The following is a 21359-nucleotide window of genomic DNA, read 5'->3' on the forward strand; positions in this document are numbered from 1 at the left end:
TAGTTTAAGAGGATACAGTTCGTCTCAATTAATCCAGCCAGGTTGTCTGGGTTTTTCCTTTCATAGGAGAGCCCAGTATCTAAACAGACCAACTTTTTACAACGAAAAAATAACCAACAGCCTGATAAATACAAAACGGTGTCTTTTTCTCTTCAAGGAAGTTGCACTGCTGCAAGTGTGCTGTGAAGTACGGGCTTCTTATAATTGCTTCACACATTGTTACTGTACATCTGTGTTCCTGACACAGCTCACTGGCTTTTCCTGCTTTAGGCTACGTCCACTCTACTATATTTTCATGATACAATCTCCGTCCGGGCAGTCATTTTAGCTCTGTGTCAGAAACAACCTCAGTCCAGACTATCACACTTGTAAATGCACACACATACATGAGCAATTGCATTCACAGTCAAACAGAGGATCTGGTCGAGTTTTAGCACAACAAATGTCTTTTAAAATGAAAATATGGACATAACCTTCATCTCCTGAAGATGTAAATGTAAGTTACACAAGCTCACAGAATGTAGATAGATGTATAAGGAAATACATGCATACAGACATATGGAGCAGTGACCATCTATTATTAAATATAAGTATAATTGCATTATGTTTTGAATTGTATTGAGTACTGGCACTGTTCTTCTTCTATTTGAGCACTATTTAAAATGCACAACTGCACTGTGTGATTGATACAGTGCTAACTGCTGACAAGCTATTTCAGCCCCCTGTGTTTCCAAGTCACCCTCTGAGTCTCCTGTATGTGGCCGATTTTCTACAAAGAGCACATAAACAGCATCAAACTGTTTGGTAGTCATGGCAGGGACAGGCCAGACTGTATGGAAATTGTGTAGGGGAAGAGGATAAAAACAGAGACGCCTACATCAGAGAACATATAGAGAGAGGTTAAAAGGCATGGACAGTTGGGAGGAGGGAGGGAGAGAGATTTATAGAGGAGGCAGAAATTGACAAGGATGAGACAAGAAATAGGAGATACATATACACATTTATTTTTGGTTTCCCTAGTCTTTAATGACTAATAGTTTTTAAACACAGAAACATTTACACACAAGCACATGCAAAGTCCATATCAACAAGTTTCCATTATCTATGTTGTTCCCTCCTACATCTTCAGCTGTGTTTTATGACTTACCAGCAAGGTCTCTACAAATGATATTGCATTTGGCACTAATCCACAGTCTGTACATCGGTGCCACATGTCCCTTGTTGACAGAGAGGAAGAAATACCCCAAAGTGAAGCGTCCTTGAGAGAAAATGTCATGGCTTTTAGTGCCTATGTTCTCCTAAGTGAAAGATGGGGGAAGTGAGAATAAAAATGTGTTTTTAGGTTCTGTAATGTCTGTTGTTTGTTTCGACGGCGAGTATTTTACATCGTTCTGGTTTTGTGTGTTTGTGTGTGCACTCTTGTGTTGCTGAAATAACGGTTGTCGAAGTTCTGTGTTGGTTGCATTGACATCATGGCTGTAATGCTAAAGGACAAAATGGCAAGGACAAAGCAGGAAATAAATGCCTAGAATTAACAACAGGAAAATAGAAGGCCCTTGGTGCTGATGCAGTTTCCAGTTCTTTGCTTCACTTACAAACCAAATTGTCCGTCTGTCGCTCCAGTTTATGACTTTCGGGCACATTCAATTACCTGTGTCTCAAGATCCAAAAGAATTTGGTTTCACCTCGGTAGTAACAGTGTTTCCTCTGCATGTATTCACAACAACTGTCAGAACAGATATGCTTTTGTTGTTTCCCCTTCCTTTGGCCCTTTTCTCGGCTGAGCCTGAGCCAGGTTCCTAAAAAACAAAACAAAAAGCAAACTAGTATTAAAAGCAAGATAAACAATTAATGAAAGAAATGCATATTCAGATTTGACGGTTTCACTTTAAACTTGATTATCTCTTGTGCCAAACAGATGAAGCAAGCCATCACTGGAAACCATTTTGGCTGCATCTGAAACAAATCCAACATTTTATCACCACAGAACAGATGCTTTGTATCAGTGGAGGTATATTGTTTCTGGCAGGATGTTCCCAACTCATACTGCCATTTCTATTGAGGTCAGCTATGTAAAGAGGCCATCAAAGAGACACCAGATAGTGAGGAAGACAAAACAGAAGGGAGATGTTGACTGAGAGGAGAGAGGGAGCGAGAGAAAGAGCCGGGGCAGGGTGGCAGGATGGGAGGAGGGGACGAAGGGAGGGAGCAGGGTGGGACAGATAAGTGTTGCACGTGTCATGGTTGCCTTTTTAATTTGTAGAGCGCACCAAGAAATCTGTCCAATTAAAAATCAAATGTGGAACAAGCATGCAGGTCATTTAGGAAACACGCGCGCGCACACACACACACACACACACACACACACACACACACACACCACTGCTCTCTCTCGCTCTCTGTACATGCCATTGCTCATTAGGCAATGTTCCCTGTTGTTCACCACTGCTGCTTTCACTACACTTATTTTGTTTACATAACCGAGTCAGGTCAGGCAGCCAGGGCACTCTCTCTCTCTCTCTCTCACTTTCTCTCTCTCTCTCTCTCTCTCTCTCCCTCTCTCTCACACACACACACACACTCTCTCTCTCACTCCCTCTTTAATTGTGTCTTACTCTTTCTCACTCAGCTGCTCTCCTCTTTCTCTACTCTTGTTGGAGAAGGCAAACCGACTTCTCTATGACAATGACAGGGTATTTATTTATGTACGTTCCCCTTTGTGATTTGGAAAAGTGACTTACTTCACATGAGTCTAATAAGGAGATGTAAAGATCGTGCACACAAACATGAACATGCATGTTCATTTAATGACTGCACACAAGAATCGTTATTTGTTGTCTGTAGAATCATGACTGACAGCAGACGGTAATAGCAGAACCGAGATTTGACAATTATGTTGCCGAAGCTTATGCAATACATTTGTGTCATTTTAAAACCATCTATTTGATCATCTGTTTGGGATCCCAGTCTGCCCTATATGGGCATCAGATTACTCATTTTGGAAATCATTTTTCACTTAGCATGTATCAAAAGACATTTACGTTCTATCCATTACAGTGATGATCCAGTGTAACAGAACACTTCTGGAACAAAATGTGATATTTCAGTGAGTGAGTGAGTGGCATCTATTTATATTTAATTTTGATTTGCACTGTAGTTTGATGTTTGTGGATCACATTTGTGGTGTTGAGTCGATAACAGATGCGTGCCGCTTGGCAGTAAGAAGGTGAACAGGCTGCACATTGCGTTTACGTTAGCGTTCACATTTCCTGACAAATACCCCAAATATTTACAAAACCAGATGTTGGGAGGTCGAGGCCCGCGACTGTACAGTTGCTCCTCAAGTGGTTAACATCTGGGTACATAATGAAAGCCTTCAACAGGCCTGGAAATGCTGTACATGCAAGAGAACATCGGCTGGCACCCTGCACTAGGCCCATTCATATTCTTCCTTTTCTTTCTTGCTTTCCCTTTTCCTGCTGCTGCCTCTCCTCCTCAGCCCACCTCTCCTCAATATCTCATGCTCTTTCTTCCTCTCTCCCTGCTCACTCCCCTCCCTCCCTCCTTCATTTCTAGGGAAGTGTACCACCTGTTTCTATGGAAACAGCAGCTGATTGCCACAGGTGGCACCACAGCCCAAGAAAAAAAAAAAAATCAAATCAGACATCAGGCTAAAACGACACAAATGTTGTTAGGTGTTGTTACTGATTTTGTTAGCTAGTCCACTAAATTTGATGATTGATGCAGTGTATTTGATCCTTTTTTTTAATTAGCCAGTAGGGGTGTGTGTGTGTGTGTGTGTGTGTCTCAGTTGAGCCTGCTTGCCTGAGCACAGGAACACATCCATCACTGTGACTCTATATATTCTCTGTCCTCTGCTCAGATATGTGCTCAGTGAGTATATAAACATGTCACTGCCTGAGACAGAGGAAATCAGGGAGACAGGGACAGGGTCTACTGGAGCTTGTGTGATTGAACTCTTTTGTGCATGTGTGTGTGTGTGTGTGAGGGAAAGAGAGGGAGAGAGAAGAGTGTTTAAAGATCAGGACATCCTAATGAAAGTGAAACTGCTGCCAGAGACACTGGTTTCTCCTGGCAGACTGAAATACAGATAACTTTATTAATCCCAATGAGAAATGGTCATCTTAAATAGATCAATGTAAGTTACAAAGTTAACTTTTTTTGTTCTGCAAAAAAACAAACAAACAAACAAAAAAACATGTGTTGATGCAAATTCAAACGACTCAGTTATGCAGCTGAAATCAGTGAGGGAACTTGAATATGGTTATTACTGAGTGAAAGGATCTTTAATGAACTGAACCAAAAACAGAGCAGAGCCTTGCCGTGTTCAAACCAGCCATTAACTGGCCAGAGTTTGTTTACTTGTGCTAGATGCTGACATATAATCAATACAGGGAGAAAAGGGACCAGCTATAACTCCCTGCATCAAATTGATTCAACACCACATAAGCCCATAGACCACCATAATAAGGCATGGGTTTTGACTCTCTCTCTCTCTCTCTCTCTCTCTCTCTCTCCAACTGTCTCTCTCTTTCTGTGTGTGTGTGTGTGTGTGTAAAAGGAGAAGAAATGAAATGGACACATACGTTAAGTGATTCCAATAGGCTCAGTTGTCTATCAATGTGAACCATGCCATGAAAAATGTTGCACCTGCACTACACCAACAGCAGATACCTCCACTGGTCACAGGGCTAAGGAGCCTGTTAACCTTTAGGAGTAAAGAGTGTGTTCCTGTGAATGCGGAGTAATAACTTATTTAAGTAGCCACAGCTTAATGTAGTTTTTAAAAAATATATACTATATGTTTTATATTAAAAGAAAGAGAACACTTTCTCGAGACAACGAGAGAAAATCAAACCGAAAATGTAAAAATAGAGAGATGAAAATATGAATAGAATAAAAAAAAATATTTTTAAATAGAAATGAGGACGGCCTTGCTTTCATCATGGCATCCTCCTGACATGTGAATTTGTCGAAGCCCTTATCCAACCTGTGACTGTGCTTCTCCTGTCATCTTAATGCTGTAATACCTTTTTAACACACTTTGAGACTTGATACTTCTCCTGGTTGTCTTTTATATTTAATTTCAATATTTGTTTTTTTTGAATGGGAGAAATCTCCACCATACCAGGGTTGTGGGTGAGAGGAGGTGTGAGGATCTTGTTTGTATACTTGTGCGTCTTTCCTTTTCCTTACTACAGAGACAAGGACATTGCCTAAAAAGTTTCCTCATGCTGGTTGTATCACACGTTGATGTTAACCAGTGGAGAGGATGTTTCAGCAAAAAAAAAAAAAAAGCAGAGCAGAAATGAACTGTTAATCAGAAGCTGAAGGCCAAATTGTTCATCTAGAAAACCTATCTGCAGGACTGGTGACCTTTACCATCACAGCCAGAGGTTCGTTTTATCTGAAAGCCCTATATCTGAGGGCATTTCACTCACAGGAATCCTATCTCAGTGATTTTCCAGTTCTTGCTTACAAATTAAAATCTGCTAAGTTGTTTTAGTGGAGTTTAGTAAAGCTCAGCACAGCTGGAATGGTAAAATATACAAAATGTTTGCAGCTTATGGGAATTCATAAGCGGATGTGGGTGGGTTGCTGCATGGCAGTAACGTTAACAGGAGCTGTTTCTATAGTAACAGCTCATTAGGAGGCAGTTTGAGCCGTTTGATACTGTCCATGATTAAAGCACTCATTGGGGAGGGGGTGAGAGGGACAGAGGGAGATGGGGTATTGTCGGTGGTGGATAGAGGTAGGCAGCGGACAGGGAGGAGAGCAGAGAAAAGAAAAGGTGTTGGATGTGATGAGAGAATTTGTGAGAAAGGCACAGGTCACAAATGCTTTGATCTCTTGATGCGACACTTTCCTCTGCTGTGAGTTGTTTTTAATCCAAAGGGCTTGAAGTTAGTAGATAGGCGACAGAGAGGCTCCCTTCATGCTTGTTGCCGTTGGATGCCGTTATGCTTGGAGATTTAGAAAAATCATCACAAGGAATCTAATCACAGAGGTATTCTGCCCAATGGCAAACTGGGCTGCACTAGGGTCTTGGTTACTAATTGCCCTCTTTTCCCCCCATTTGCAGTGAGCTGTCTTTTCCTCTTCGCACACACCATCTCCATCCACCCAAACCCCTCTCTCCATCCTCATCCCGCTGCACCCCAACCCCCCAACCCCCTCCGCTCCACGCGCTGCCTTTCGTGTTCCCACCCTACGGCAAAGGGAGAGTCATAGTGTGCCATGTCACCCCTGTGAATGTGTAACGCCAGGCCCAGGGCTGTCTTGGCCTCGCTTGTCCTCATTTGTAGTCTCACATTGAGCCTCACTTCAACCTTTTACATGAACTGTACAAGGAGAGGGGGATTTTGCAGGCGTTGCATTAACAGATCCACTGATGGTAGTGATTAATAAAGACAAGCATCTTCGCTACTCAAGGACAGTGCAGTCTTCCACTTGATATGTCTTGGCTTTTTAGTCACAGGTTTCTCTAGCGCACCAAATGAGCTGTTGGCTGCCTGCTGCATGAAACAGGGCGGGCAATGGCCTCAAAACAGATCCACACAGTAGTAACCCACTATTACGATTAAAACATTGTGTATAGTTTAAGTTAAGGCAACATAAAGTAGAAGTAGGTGGGGGAAAAAGGTGGACATTACCCTTGCAGTTGAGAAGGTCCTGTCATGACTGAGGACTTGGGGCAAGGTCTCAGTTATAGGAGAAGTACTTGTAATCTAAAATCCAGACCATAATGCATCACATGTGCACGTGTCCCTAATTTCTTCATAACCACTCAATTAAATATTAATATGCCTGTCCAGCAAAGTGTGCATTTATATCTACAGTCAGCTTGGTGAAAACAAGCAGGTAAAATCTCAGCAATTCAGATAATGAAGATCTTCATCAGTTACTGTCATAACTGGCTCTCAGAAGTACTGGTGAAACAACACTACTTTTATATCCTTATGACATTTGACGTCTCTCTGGGAGTCTGGTGAAGTGAAGAACGTGAGCAAAATTATCCCCCCCCCCCCCAACACTCACCATCCTCATTTTCTCTGGGCATTTGGGGAGCTGCCAACACTCAGGAGCTGGGGAACAAGACCATGGGAGCCCACTCCCACTGTCTCCATCTAAATTCAAAGTCCCCACTACATTTTATTGAATTTCTTTCTGACAAAGTCACAGAGTTCACGTCATGCTATTAAGTTGTATTCTTGACTGTTCCAGCACAGCCACACATAAGCATTTATTCCATCCCATAGCATGCTGAGCAGGGCCCTTTCTGTGTCCCTTATGATTCATTTATTTACCCGGCATGACCTCTGAAAGACCATTTCATTCTGATAACAGCACTCATACCATTACAGAGAAACAGCAAAAAAATTCACAATATTCACAAATGGAAGATCAAATGAGATAAATCTAAAAAATCTTTTTTTTTTTTCAAGGATTAACGTCATCAGAGTTTATCAGCTGATGACTGCTGCTACCATAGCTGCTGTGCTGCAGAACTGCTATGAGAGAAAGATACAAATATAAATGTTTCTGTGAAAAGGATCAAAATAATAAATTGTATATTGCAGGCTGATTATCTTTTTGAATGCATTTTCAAATTTTAGTAGGCCAATTAGTGTTCTTATGTATTTACTCTGTATAGAAATAACACTGTTAGGACCTTAAAAATAACATTTGTTTAAAAACATTAAAATTAACCTTAACATTTTAAAAACTTAACATTGCATTTGAAACAAAATCTGATGTTTCAGGTTGTTAGATCCCCGGTATTTAGCCCCTTTTACTAAGGCTTTTTACTGGACCAGCTCTCTGTTTAAAGGGTCAGTTCTCAAATTCTAACAGTCACTGACCTGAGAAATTCTAGAGAATATTTAAGCTGGTGACGAAGAAACTCGCCTGCTTCTAACTGCCTTCATCCAGACTATCCTGCTTCCCCAAGCCACTAGCCCTGGTGTAACATATATATAATCTTTTATTATTACGGACTCAGGTCCAGGTATAACCCATCCACCCAAAAATAGTCACCTGACACACCCGTTAACGGCAGCTTTCCTCTTATGATCTTGGCACTTGTTATTGGCTAGGTTGAATTTCAGTGAGGACTATAGCCTCTGCATATGGAGCGCCTGCTCTACCCACTGAGCTAAACGGCGCCCCGACAAGAGCTTTCTTTAATTAGCGTTAGCGTTATCTTAGGAATATTCTTCTAAAAATGTGAAACACCAATACACATATTCCAGCAAACCCTGCTGATGAGGAAGAGAAATATAATGTTCATGGTCTGTTGGTTCCCCCAGAGTTATGTTCCCCAAGGTTTTTGTCAGAGCAAACTTTGACAGCTGGGAAGATAGTGGATCATATCAGCCCCATAAGAGGCTGTTCCATAGAAACAACGGAGAACAAGACTTTAGCTTGAAACGCCTCAGTTAACATTGATCTTTGGGCTTTAGTAAAGATATGGATAATTAATTAATAACACTACAGTATACAGTTTTCATAAATGATGCTACTATAGACTGGAGCAGTGGTCTTTTCGTCCATACCCTGGAAACTTGCAAAATCTAATATATATAAACACAACATTACCACTTTTGAAGGCGAATTTGTTAGAGAAGAGTTGGTTATTTAAAAATCTCTTCGATTCAGTGCAACATTATCATTCAGATTTAGTGTGCAGTATAGTGCAGTATGTTTTTGGCTATCAGGTAGATGGTTGTAAGTGTAATATTAATTTTCCTGTTGCTCTGTTTACTAGCTAGTCCTCCAACAGTTGGTGCTGAGCAGGTAACGTACAGTGGGTTTTAACTGAGATGTAAAGATTCGGTTTAGTCTAATACAGTTTTCAATTCCATCATCTCTTCAGGTCATGATCTCCATTAAGTGTTACATGCTCAGACATGACCACTCCAGACTTTGAATAGCAGCGGCCTGCTGTGCCTTATTGCCCAGGGGAAATTTCCAGTCTTCAGCGCGATCCCATCAATTTTCACAACAAAGTGGAGATGGAGAGAAAAGAAAAAACAAGATGGCTTTTGGAAATGACTAATAACAAGCTTGAGGAAGAGAGTGAGTTGTTTCCTTGCTCACTTGAACCCAAAGCCTGACATGTTGTCACCTCTTGGAGCTGTGGTCACATCACCACCCTCAACCAGAGACCATTTTCGGTGGATATATTTTTATCTATTATGTCTCTGTGGTTTTATTTTAATCAAGGTAACATGCGTCATTGTTATGGTTGTTTGCCAAAAGTGGTCAAGATTAACATCCCTAACTGGCAGGAGTCCTGATTTTTTTAGAGGTAAATTACTTCATTCAGTGTTTTTGAATCACCTGATCTGTTTATGAGGAGTGGGCAATTCAGCTTTCAGTACACACTTCTTTAGTGGTTGATAATGACAGAATCAACTCCCCAATGTCTTCAAACTGCAGAAAATTAATTCACTTCCTCTAGCATTAGTCTACTTTTGCGTTTGAAATATCTGGCTTGCCCACATAATAATCTACTTTCTGTCAGCCTTCAGTCAATATTAGCAGCACAATAAAATGAAAGTGATGCCATGACCTTGACGGATAAGAAGATGTCAACATAATAACATGTTTAGTTCTTCATCAACTCAGTGGGTCTGCTTTTACAAGGAAAGCTGCAATTGGGAGCAAGCAGCACATTTTGTTTACTCCCACACATTTGGCTGTCATAAATAGAGATGATGGTAGAAGCCTTTTTGAGCCAAAGCAGCCATCGGCAGGCAGACTTATAGATTTTCTGTTCTATAAGAGATACAAAAAGCAGTTCGCTGGGAATCACTGGGGCCACTGGAGTGTCTAGTCAAGGGTCTGGATATATCCTTAAATAAGCATGCATTCACAAGCAGAAGCGCACACATCGCACATGCACACACACTTTCTCTGTGATGTGAAACAGATGCCACCACTCGTTCTCGGTTCTCACATCTACAGCCCACCCACTCCACACAAGATGTCCCACTTTCTGTGAGAAACCCACAAACAACTGTTTCCCTCACACATGACACAAGCTGCCAAAGCCTGTATGTGTGTCACAATCTGACAAATGCAGGTGTGGAACCGTGAATACTTCAGTGAGTGCTGCTCCATTAGGGGCCTAATGGCTCTCAGTCCTTATTGTATTCTGCAACTTTGAATTCTGTTTCCTTGCACTTTCAATGATTTGCAAGCTTTTAGTTTTAGTTAGTCTTCTGTAAGTTTTTGATGATGGACTCCTGAATGGATGTTCTGTCACAGCTCAAAAGTTATGCTTCTATCTTTTTAGCATCAAATACTCCATAAATACTACATCATATATTACACTTGGCATCATGGGCCTGGAAAGTTGCTGTTACTAATGTCTGTTTAGAACAGGATTCCTTTCACTCACACTGGTGTGTTTTCATCCATCCATCCATCCATGCATCCATCCATACCCTGTCTATGCCACTTTTCAGTGTAGGGTCATTGGGGGGCTGGAGCCGATCCATGCTGACATAGGGTGAGGGCAGCGTACACCGTGGACACATGGAGACAAACAGCTTCACATGCTCACTTTCCACTTTCACACCTATGGGCAATTTAGAGTTGCCAATCAACCTATTGTGCCATTGGACTGTGGGAGGAAGCTGCACCACCAGAGCATGCAAACTCCACCCAGAAACTACCTCAGTTATAAATGATCAAATAACCACTAGAGGTCACAGGGGCACATGGTCACAAAGCTTTTATTTATATACAGCAACTGACACTTCTTCACAGCTACATTTGGTTCACATATCCTGTACTATAATCAATTTGGTTTTTGTAAAGTGTGGACAACCATTAATCTATTGGTCATTTTATTTCAGAAAATATTAGCTTTTTTTTTTTTTTGCCAAAAAAGTTCTTGCTTCAATTCAGTAAATGACTTAAAGTCAAATGTAGGACTAGCATGACCGAATTTCTTTTTTTGTTTCTATTGGGCTTCCAACATCAGCAAAGCTATTGTCCAAATATTGGTTTTCCATCATGGTGCTAGTGTAGCATGGTTTGAGCGGTCCATTTGTAGCCCAGTGTCTAACTTCAACACTGTGTGCACCATTACACACAAGCAAGAATAGTGGGAACAAGCTCACTGAAAAATTGGTCTCACTGAGAACATCTACAGACACCATCTCTGCTGCCTGTTGCAGCCGGTGGCCTATGCCAACTCCTCTCTAGAACCTGCCTTTCAGAAACAGCTTAAAATGTGTAATGGATTTTGAAAAAAAAAAGAATTACAGCGTGACATTCTTGACTCCCATTTCTACAGATACGTACGTTAAGTTTCATAATTTAGGTTCACGTCTCTCCGCCTTCACCAATATCTGGTCTAACAGAACATTTTTTCAAATGGGACTCTTGGCACTGAGGTTTGATATCCAGATTACACAGGTCACTTGAAGACATCAGCTTTTTAGATCACCTTGGAGAGTAACAGGCTTAAGACTTTAATACTGATGAAATGTGGCAGTCTGCGGTGACAAGAATTCACTCAGCATCCATATGCATTAGACATAGACCGCACCATCTCACAGTGGATGGTGAATTGAATCAGGAAACCCATTAGCTGTTACTTCAAACGATCATATCTCTGTGAAATGGCGTGTCAAACATCACAGAGGATCCTCCAACTTAATGAGGAGATTAACCCTAAAGACCACTCAGAAAATTAAAAGATTTTTCAAACGCAGAGTAAAAAAAACAAAACATCTATTAATCCTCCGGCCTGGCTATGCTGTGTATTTCAATGACCTCAAACTATGTGTTTCTGACACAGGTGTGACCATGAAGCTGATGGATGAGGTCGCCGGCATCGTGGCGGCTCGGCACTGCGCCACCAACGTCGTCACTGCCTCTGTGGATGCCATCAACTTCCACCGTAAGATCAAGAAAGGTGAGGAGGACACAGAAAATCCGCTCAGAGTTTGAAGTGTCTGAAAAATAGAAACAATCACAAGTTCGAACATGTATTAGTACTGCATTAGCACTGGGTACCGTGTCTCCACTTTCCATTAAAGCTCCTTTTTACCCATTGAACAGCACTCTCTGCAGACCCAATTGGACGATAATGTGGAAAAACTCAGCAGTCTATAAATTTGAGACTCAGACAGTGATGTTTTTAAATTGAGCTAAGCAGTGTTAACACCAGTCACACAGACACTAATCAAGACCAGTTGTGTTTTGCAGTTCAGCTGCTACATCTGGAAAGATGTTATGATTGAACTATTTTCCATTACCAGGCTCTGTCCCGGGGCTGCTCCCTCGGAGACACTGAGAACGGGAAGAACAACGTTTATGCTTCCTTTTCCACAGGCCTCATATTTCAAAGTCCATTCAAGTGTTTTGACAAATACTGCTGTCCATGTAGCTTTTAGCATTTAAGAGGGTCAAAGGTGTCCACTTATAATGGTGACACTATTTATGCCACTTTTAAAGGTTTTATTGACAGCACAGTTTGGACACAGCTGATGCAAAGTGCTTTTAGGAAGGATTGTTATTGAATCTAAATATTTCAGAAGTGACTAAATTCAAAGTCAGTGGAGCAGTGTTACAGTACACTTATGGGTTAAAGTTTTTTTTTTTTCTTCATGTGCTGGACATGATGTGATCCAGACAACCAGGGCTAACATCCAGATGTTATGATTAGCCCAGGATATGATGTTAACAATGGATCAGCTACATCTGTCCCCATCGTTGAATTATTAAGTTTTCTGAATGAGTGCTGGCCCAAGTTCATTGCACATATATAGTACAGTATGTTTTCAAATACAGTTGGTAGATAACTTACGAAGCCTTGAAATGTTTTTCAGGTCAGAGTACATAAAGGGAGTGAGAGTTTGGAGGCATTTAAAACAGACTTTTCTGTGAGGACCAGAAAGCTGAGCTGCACGGACCAGTTGGGATCCATGTCCACGGTTCTCAGCCGCTCCTGGTCGCTCCAGTTGCTGCCTCCATCTGTCCCATGAGTTTAGGAGGTGGTGATGTGATTTCCCCTGGCTTCCACAGTGGCCTAAGTGTTATGTCACCAGTAGATTTTCCCATTTTGCTTAAGGTGGCCAGACAAAAAAGCTCAAGAGGTGTGCATAGGAAACGGTTACGGATCAAAACACAAAGCAAGACAAAAACAGCTACTGGCATTGTAGGCTGCATCTCTGCATTTCTTTTGTCATTTCATGGTTTGTATTGTTTCTAGTTTACTCTCTCCAGCCAGCTAAATGCAGATTATATGCATAATTCGAGGGTTAGCAGAGATCTAGCAATTCACAATGTCAAAGTGATGTACAGTCAAAATAAAAGACACTTTAAAAGAAATTATAAACACACTTGCTCATCATGAAGGCATGTTGAATTGGGTCACACCTTAGATCTTCAGATAATTTGTTCCATAGATGTAGACATAGTACCTTAATGAAGCCTCACCAATCTTTATTCTCATTCTTGGAACAGTAGAAATATTTCTTCCAGAGGATCTACTAGGTCTGGTCGTCTTATGTTGTACACGCAGGTTAGCAGCTTATGCTGGGCCAAAGCCATTTAATGGTTTACATTTCAGCAGTGAAAATTTTCAATTCTGTCCAGTAACACACTGTCTGCTTAACTTAATGTATTGAACGCTGTTTAAGCTGATGGACTGATACTGCAATTCAATACTGCAAAAGGTGAGAAAATGTTAGAGAGTGGATGTTTCCAATAAGTCCTCATGGGTACTTTGACAAAAATGGGTGAATTGTAGAGGAACATTTAACTAATGCGTATTCCATTTCAATTCTGCGTGAAGCTGGAGGACCACACACCAGCAGACAAATGAGACGAGATGAGACGATAAGAACCCGGGACATTACACAGACTTAGCTCTGTGTCTGCACATGGCTCATGTGGAGGATGTTCACATGACTTGTTTATGAGTTTTTGGAGGTCCTACTGTGTTGATGCAGTCATTTTTACTCATGGTCCGAACTCTGACATTACTTCCAGCAAACTCACAAGTGCTCTAACTAAGGTGCAAGACTGGCTTAATAACAACTGCCTTATGCTCAGTACAAAAAAAACGGTGTGTATGACATTCACTAAACAACCAATAAATCAGAACACATCTAAAGTATATTCATTGGAGGAGAGGAACATGAATCGGTAACCCAGTTCAAGTACCTTAGTATTACAGTAGACAATAATCTCACATTTAAAAAACACATCAAAAAAGTAGCCAACACCATTAGATTTAGCTGCAGCTGCATGGCAATGTTATCCGTTTTCTTATTTCTTATCTTTTACTGATATAAATGCTGCTAGTACTCTGTCCTCTCTTTTATTTATGCAGGTTGCTATTCGTTTTCTTATTGTTGTAACTGCTGCTAATACTATGTTTTTTCATATACTTACACAGGTAGCTTCCTTTTGTATGGTATGTCTGTCCGCCTTAAATGTGAGGACTACGGATGGAAATTAGCTTTGAGCTAAATCCGGCATATTTACATGACGTGATGTGCACGTCACAAATTGTTCATTAATGTGCATTGTCCTTGTCAAATAAACAATAAAATAAAATAAAAATTTTAGCCTGAAGAAGTGAACAGTTCACTTCAAGCAGAAGTAAGCGGAATGTTTGTGTTAATATAAGTCTTAAATAGTTATATCTTTCGACAGCAATCACTTATATAGAGTGTTTGGTCCGAAACACGGGTCTGTCAGTCACTCTGCTCTGCTGTAAGCCGAGGAGAAAACTTTCCTTGTATCCTACAACCTTTATCCAATGAGGAGAGAGAACGGCATAAAGGGGCGGTCCTCTCTGTGTGTGCAGCCAAGGGATGCGCGTGAATGTGGTGACGTAGGGACGAGGGCGGGGACTGCTAACTCCATCGGCTGACAGAAAGTTAGCCAAAACGACCGGATCGCTTACTTCTGCTTTAATTAATTGCAGATTTTATTTTAGTCATGTGCGGTTCAGCAGCAGAAGATTCACAGCAGAGGTAGAGGCAGGGCAGGTTTTCAGTGTTAGCAAATATCATCAGAGACTAAAACAACCTGACTGTATAGAAAGAACAGAGTTTAAGGCTTTAAAATTTAATAATGAATAAAGCAATTTAAAAATGTCTTCACAGCTACAATGAGACTCCAGTCTGATTGAGTGAGGTCAGAGGATCAATAAAAATCCCAGATGTTAATGATCCACCACAATCACATTTTCTCTGTCATGCTGTGTGACAAAGCCAAAGGGGGATCCTGTGGATTGATGTATTGAGCTTAAACAGATAGAGCTTAGTTTCAGATCACAGTGAAACAATGTAGAATTTTGAAAGCTTGATTCAGTGAAATGCAGGAAGAGCGAGCACCATCTTCTGGTTTTGCATCTGTGCAAAACCAGAACAAATCTGACGTATCACTGATTTGGCAGAAAAATATCTGAACAGAACAAACTAATGAGCGTGGAGCAAAGTGTTTGATTGCTCTCTCTGATCAAAGGGATTGTGTGAAACACCACACTGTGGCTATGAGAACAGTAATAATTAGGGATGGGGGTTAATTAGTGGAGTAATCCCAATTAAAAAACAATTCAGAAAGTTATTTCGTTTGCAAACAGTTTATGAAAACTGTTATTAGATTAAATTATTAAATTGGCATCTGATTTAGCAATTATGGATGAATGAACACATTGTCATTTTATAATTTCATTATTTAATTTAGTAATTTGTCTTCCTGACATATTTCATCTCACAGATCATTTTCTGCCTAATTTTCTGTTGCATCAACCCTTGAAGCTATCAGTAAACCTGCTGTACCAGCTATAATACATTTCTTTTATAGCATATATTTGTAGTATATGTGTGTCATTTAAATAATCTGGTGAGGTCCAGTATGCAAAAACACACATGTGATAGACTGTTGAAGCCAGTAAATGTTTCATCTAGATTGTGTCTTGTGTTTGCAGTTTGTGGGTATCCTAGCTGCCGCACATTTCTTTGATTGATTGATTGAAAACTTTATTGAACAACGTTAAACAAGTGTTCAAAAGGATTAAAACACAATAAAGCCAAAAGGCTTGTTTCCATTGTGGTCCTGTGAGATGGTAGACAACATGGAATTAAAACAAGGAAGACAACACACAGCACATGGAATGACACTCGGACACATAGACTACCACATTGAAGAACAAGACGACAACGAAAATAGATAAGACAAGGGGATTAGTTCACAAACAAAAACAACAAAACATTTGACAGACATACAAACAAACAATAGCCTACATAATCTAGTGCTTCACTGCTCTTTTGATTTAATTTATTGATTGGCTAACCATTTTTTTATTGAGGACTTAATTTAATTTAAAATGTATTTATTTATTTAGATATCTGGTCATACTTTGAAATGTGCACAAATTCTATGATAATGCTTGAGACACATTAGAAGATGGCTGCATTCATGTCTCAGCTTGTGAATCACTTGTTTATTAGATTCTGTTTGTGCGCTTTGGCTACACAGTGAAGCGTTGCACGGCTTGTAAACTGCAGAGTCACCACGATGTCCCACTGAACAAAAATGCATTATTATGAACTGAGAATGTAAGTCAGGGAGGTGTCGGCCATTGACGTACCACGGTAGTGTTCAGTCAGTGCTTCTTTATCCATTACAGCGAAATGCTCAGAGGTACAAAGACTAAGAAGAAAGGCGTAAAACTTCAAAAGATGAATGGCAGATGAAAGGAGATGGAGAGGAACACTAACAGTGATAGACTGTGTGAGAGAGAAGTAAAGGGAACAGTGAAGCATACTGAACATCCACAATTATGCTCTTGTTTATTGATTTTAAATCTTACTTTGTGGATCTAGCATGGTTTTTACTAACCTGACATTTCTGAGAATGCTGGAATAAGTAAAGACAGTGAATAGTCAGAGTGATACATCAATGTCTTGGTTTTTGTCTACAACACAACTTGTGGAGCATCCACAATCTGTAAATAAGATGGAAGTAAGGGCTGTGATGTCAGTAACAGCTGCTCTGCCATTGCGTCTTGGCAGCACCTTACACCAACACCTTAAATCATTAAAATACATAATTCAATATAATTACTGCATGGTAACTATGGTATGATACTAGTACTGTGATATTATGCTACTTTAGAGTAAATGTTTTAGTCTGTTCGAAAACGTATTTACAATAAATCCACATCGAAGCAGGATCGTACAGTAAGAATTCCTGAGGTCAAATACTAATGATAGCACCACTAAAGTAAAAACAAATGTCTGAATGTGAGACACTGTCTTTGATTACCAGCAACAGAAATTTTGGAAAGTTATTTGACCTGCACATTAACTTATGTGGTACAGTGATTAGCTCTGTCGCCTCTGGGCTCGATTCACTGACCTTGGGCCTTTCTGGGGAGTTTGTATGTTCCCTCCCTGTGCATGCGTAGCTTCTTTCTGGGTTCTCTGGCTCCCACAGTCCAAAGAAATGCACTCAGGGTTGATTGGTGACTATTATGTGCCCGCACTGCACTGTACTGTAGGTGTGAATGTGCTGATAGTGGCGACCTGGCCAGCTCAGTTTGGCAAAAATCCAGTAATAGAGAATGATCTGTGAATAGAGACAACACAATACCAATAGCCCTATGGAAACAACCTAAACACTCTTCGCAGACACTGTAAAATAGTGAATCTATGGCTTATTGTAGTCCTGTCTTGGTGTCTACACCATCAGGCCCCAGCATGGACTCTCCTCACAGAAGATCTGGCCAATCAAACAGCTCCTCAGAAATGAACCCCTGCCAGTTTTTCCACACTGTCTGACCTTCAGCGCTGCATAAGTCCAAGATCGACTTTCTGCATTAATCAAGGCTGTCATCAGGGCTCAGTTTTTTTTGTGTGTGTAATGTCACTGAGCAGAGCACGCTTCACTGAGCCTGATACATCTGCACCAGAGAGAGTTCACCTGAACCAGTCAGATTACATATAAAAACTGTCACTTGGCCAGGCAACAGGCGAGAGAATGAAAACATTCAGTGTATGTGCTCATGTGCTAGATTTGCTCACTGCCTAGAAACAAATGGATAGTTATGTCGCCACACCTTGTATTGTTTCTTTTAATACAATCATTGCACTTAATTACCTTTTCACAGTTCTTCACTCAGTGGGATTTTCATTGTCACCATGATATCATTTCTCAAAACACATATTATGTAAGGTCCCTGATAATGATGATGTGATTTCATAACACCTCATAGAGAAGTGAGAATAACAATCATCCAATTCTAACTAGTGCAGTTTTCAGTACTTTTTCTACTCTATAAGGAAATGAGCAGATGCATAAAAAGGCAGCAAAAAGTTTTCCCTGTTGTAGTGAATGGTCAAATGCTGCACACTTCATCTGAGGTCTTTTATACAAGCTCCACTCCTATGGGTCACCAGTGGGGCGGAAGACAATATGAAGATTAGATGATATACACAGCAGTGAAACAAAGTTTAGTGGCAATTCACTGGTGGCAAACCATGGTTACACCACCAAACAGGAAAACCAAAGTAAAGATATACAATTTCAAATGCTGCAGTTTTTCCTGATGAGGTTAGTCTTCAAATTCCAAGGGTCATGACTTTACTGAAGAGATGCCTCTCATGGGGCGTCGTTTAGCTCAGTTGGTAGAGCAGGCACCCCCTCTCTGCAGCCGGCCCCATATCCCCACTCGGGCAGCCCTTTGCTGCATGTCATTTCCCCTCTCTCTGCCTCCCCATTTCCTCTCTCTCTCAACTACACTATCAATCAAAGGCAAAAAGCCCCCCAAAAAATATACTTTGAAAAAAAGAAACACTTCTCATAACATCAGAGCAGTTTGCGGCTCATATTCTGATAAAAGCCTTTTTCACTTTCTATGTACACGTTCTATTATTTAAGACAACTGAGCATCTTTTGAGATCTCACTCATATACTGGATATCTGTCTCAGACCGCAGGGATAACACCTTCTCTAGTCGTCTCTATGGCAACAGCAGTAATAATACAGTACAGAGACATGAAAGAGAATAAAGAAACATATCAGCGATGCCCAGTGCTTTTAGTTGACTGTTTTCGTTCCAACTCCCCGCAGTGACAAAAGGAGAGGAGAAATAATTTTTGATTAGTCAAACCTGAGGTGGACTGGATGAATCTCAGGTTGAAATCAAAGGGAAGGGAAGCAAATGTTCTGCAGCAGTGGGAATGATATGTCCTCTGAATCTGTGGCAATAAACATTCACCTCTTTTACAACTTAACTTATTTTCTAACTTATGTTCTGCTCTAACACAAAAGCAAACTTGCTTTTTGGTTTGTGCTATTTTTAAAAGGATTAATGAAGAGGAGAGGACTTGTTTTTGACAACCGCATGCTGACTTAAGAATACTGAAAAGCACTATATTACTTTAATTTATTATTAACATGTTTTTCTTATCTTATTTCTCCTCTCTCTCTAAGGCTGTGTGGTGACAGTGACGGGACGGCCCACGTTTGTCAGTAACAAGTCAATGGAAATTGAAGTGTTGGTGGACGCTTCCTCGCTGATGGAGCCAGACACAGGGAAATACCGCGCTGTCTCTGCCTTCTTCACCTTCATCTCCCTGGATAAGGATAATAAACCTCTCCCCATTCCTCCTCTTAAGGTTGGTACCGATCTAAACTCTCAAGTTCGTCCTGTGATGTAGAATACGTTTTATTTTGTGAATCATTTAAAGTCCAGATACAGCCAATAATATGGACATGGATCTTTATCATGTTTTTTATTAATCTTAAGAGCTAATAAAGAATCAATAAGATAAGTGTGCTCAGATAACTTTCTAAATAAAAAAGCAAACAAAACAAAATGAATGAACATACAGTAAAATGATTACACAGGGAAGATAGGATCTAGACTATTCTTATATTTGTATTGATTTTTAGAGGTTGTTAAGAATAAATTGTAATATGACAAAATTTTCATTGTAATTACAACTGTTTTAATTTGACTAAATGTAATGCATTACTGACTAAATGTCAGTCACACACACAGTGCTGGTTGTTGTTGTAACATTCCTTAAGTCAGTGACACCTGTGAGTTTTGGAAAGCTGTCCACATTAGAGACACTGGAAATTTTGCCTGTTAGGGCCTGTCATCCTTAAGCACTGAGGGCTTATTGCTGATATCCCCACTACATCCCTGGACAGCAGTGTCTTGCTGACTCAGCTCTTTTTGTTTGGATGTGAAGTGTGTGTGTTTGTGTGTGTGTGTGTGTTTACCTGCAGACAGGAGAGAGATACCCACTGTTTGAGCTGCCTCCTCAGTACACAGTGGTCCAGACACTGTTTATATGCAAACACTGCTCTGTATGCACAGACCATCTGTTTAACTCAGCACATTTAAATTATGCCCTGGCTCCAATAACACACCCTGATTGTCTCTGTGATGAGCTATTAAAATCATATCAAGAGCACCAAATAAAGGATTTAGTGGATTGCAAATAATTTCATTTAATATTAATAATGTTATTCCAAATATTTGTGGCTCAACAACTGATGTCATGTGTATGAATCTAATGCTAGAGTTTATTTTGCTCTGCAGTCCAGCGAGGTCCATAAGCAGAGGCCCTCACTGAAATTTGATAGACCAACAGTAGGTCATCATTCTCTTAAGTGCACACTTGTACACTATTCACAGAGTTTGCACCTGAGCTAATCATTAAACTTTAACCATGTGCAGAGTGAGTACTGAGTAGGTCAGGGGAATGCATTAAAAGCGAGGGCCATGAATCAAAAAGCAAAGCTGTTTTCTGGTTTAACCTGCATATTTTCTTTTGCCATAGCCAAAATAATGTAGAAAAACACTGTATGTGCTGTCTAACTCACCATAAGGACTTAAAAGAAGCATAACACCACATCCTGCTGGGTTTCAAGTAACACAAGTGAGTAGTAAGAAATTTGTGGGATGAAATCCAAGCTTGGCACTGTGGCTGAGATTGAAGCGTGCGTGGAAAATGGTTGTAATAAGTGTGTTGTCATGCTACCAAGTGCAGCAGTGACCCCTCTTACCATAAAGAGTCTTGCACACTTTAATGTGCAGCTGCAGTTTTTAACAGCATGACAGGTCGATGTGGGAACACAGTTTTCAGATTGTACTGCCGTCAGATAGAAAAGTGCATCAAATTTGTGTCTGTGCTGGCTGGCCTTTAATAAAGTGACTGTGTCTTCCCCATTTCCATTTCACAAAGGCCCCATGTTTGGATCGCCCATTGTCTGCCTCCCTCCATGAATTCATTTACCTGGTTTTCCATCTCACACAAGCTGCTCATGGCTTTTGTTTCATTGGC

General features: G+C 40.5%; 1 protein-coding gene across 4 annotated transcripts in view; it reads left to right on the top strand.

Moving 5' to 3' along the window:
- acot7 (acyl-CoA thioesterase 7) overlaps nucleotides 1–21359 on the top strand; it is a 49779-nt gene that overhangs the window by 19160 nt on the left and 9260 nt on the right. For all 4 annotated transcript variants that reach the window (XM_085781509.1, XM_085781508.1, XM_085781504.1 and 1 more), the window contains 2 exons: nucleotides 11837–11953; nucleotides 19495–19679. In XM_085781509.1, the coding sequence (XP_085637635.1) occupies nucleotides 11837–11953; nucleotides 19495–19679 (302 nt within the window). The remainder of the gene's footprint in view (nucleotides 1–11836; nucleotides 11954–19494; nucleotides 19680–21359) is intronic.

This window comes from Trachurus japonicus, chromosome 7 (assembly GCF_045865225.1).
Source record: "Trachurus japonicus isolate A0001 chromosome 7, Traja_1.0".
NCBI classification, from domain to species: Eukaryota; Metazoa; Chordata; class Actinopteri; order Carangiformes; family Carangidae; genus Trachurus; species Trachurus japonicus.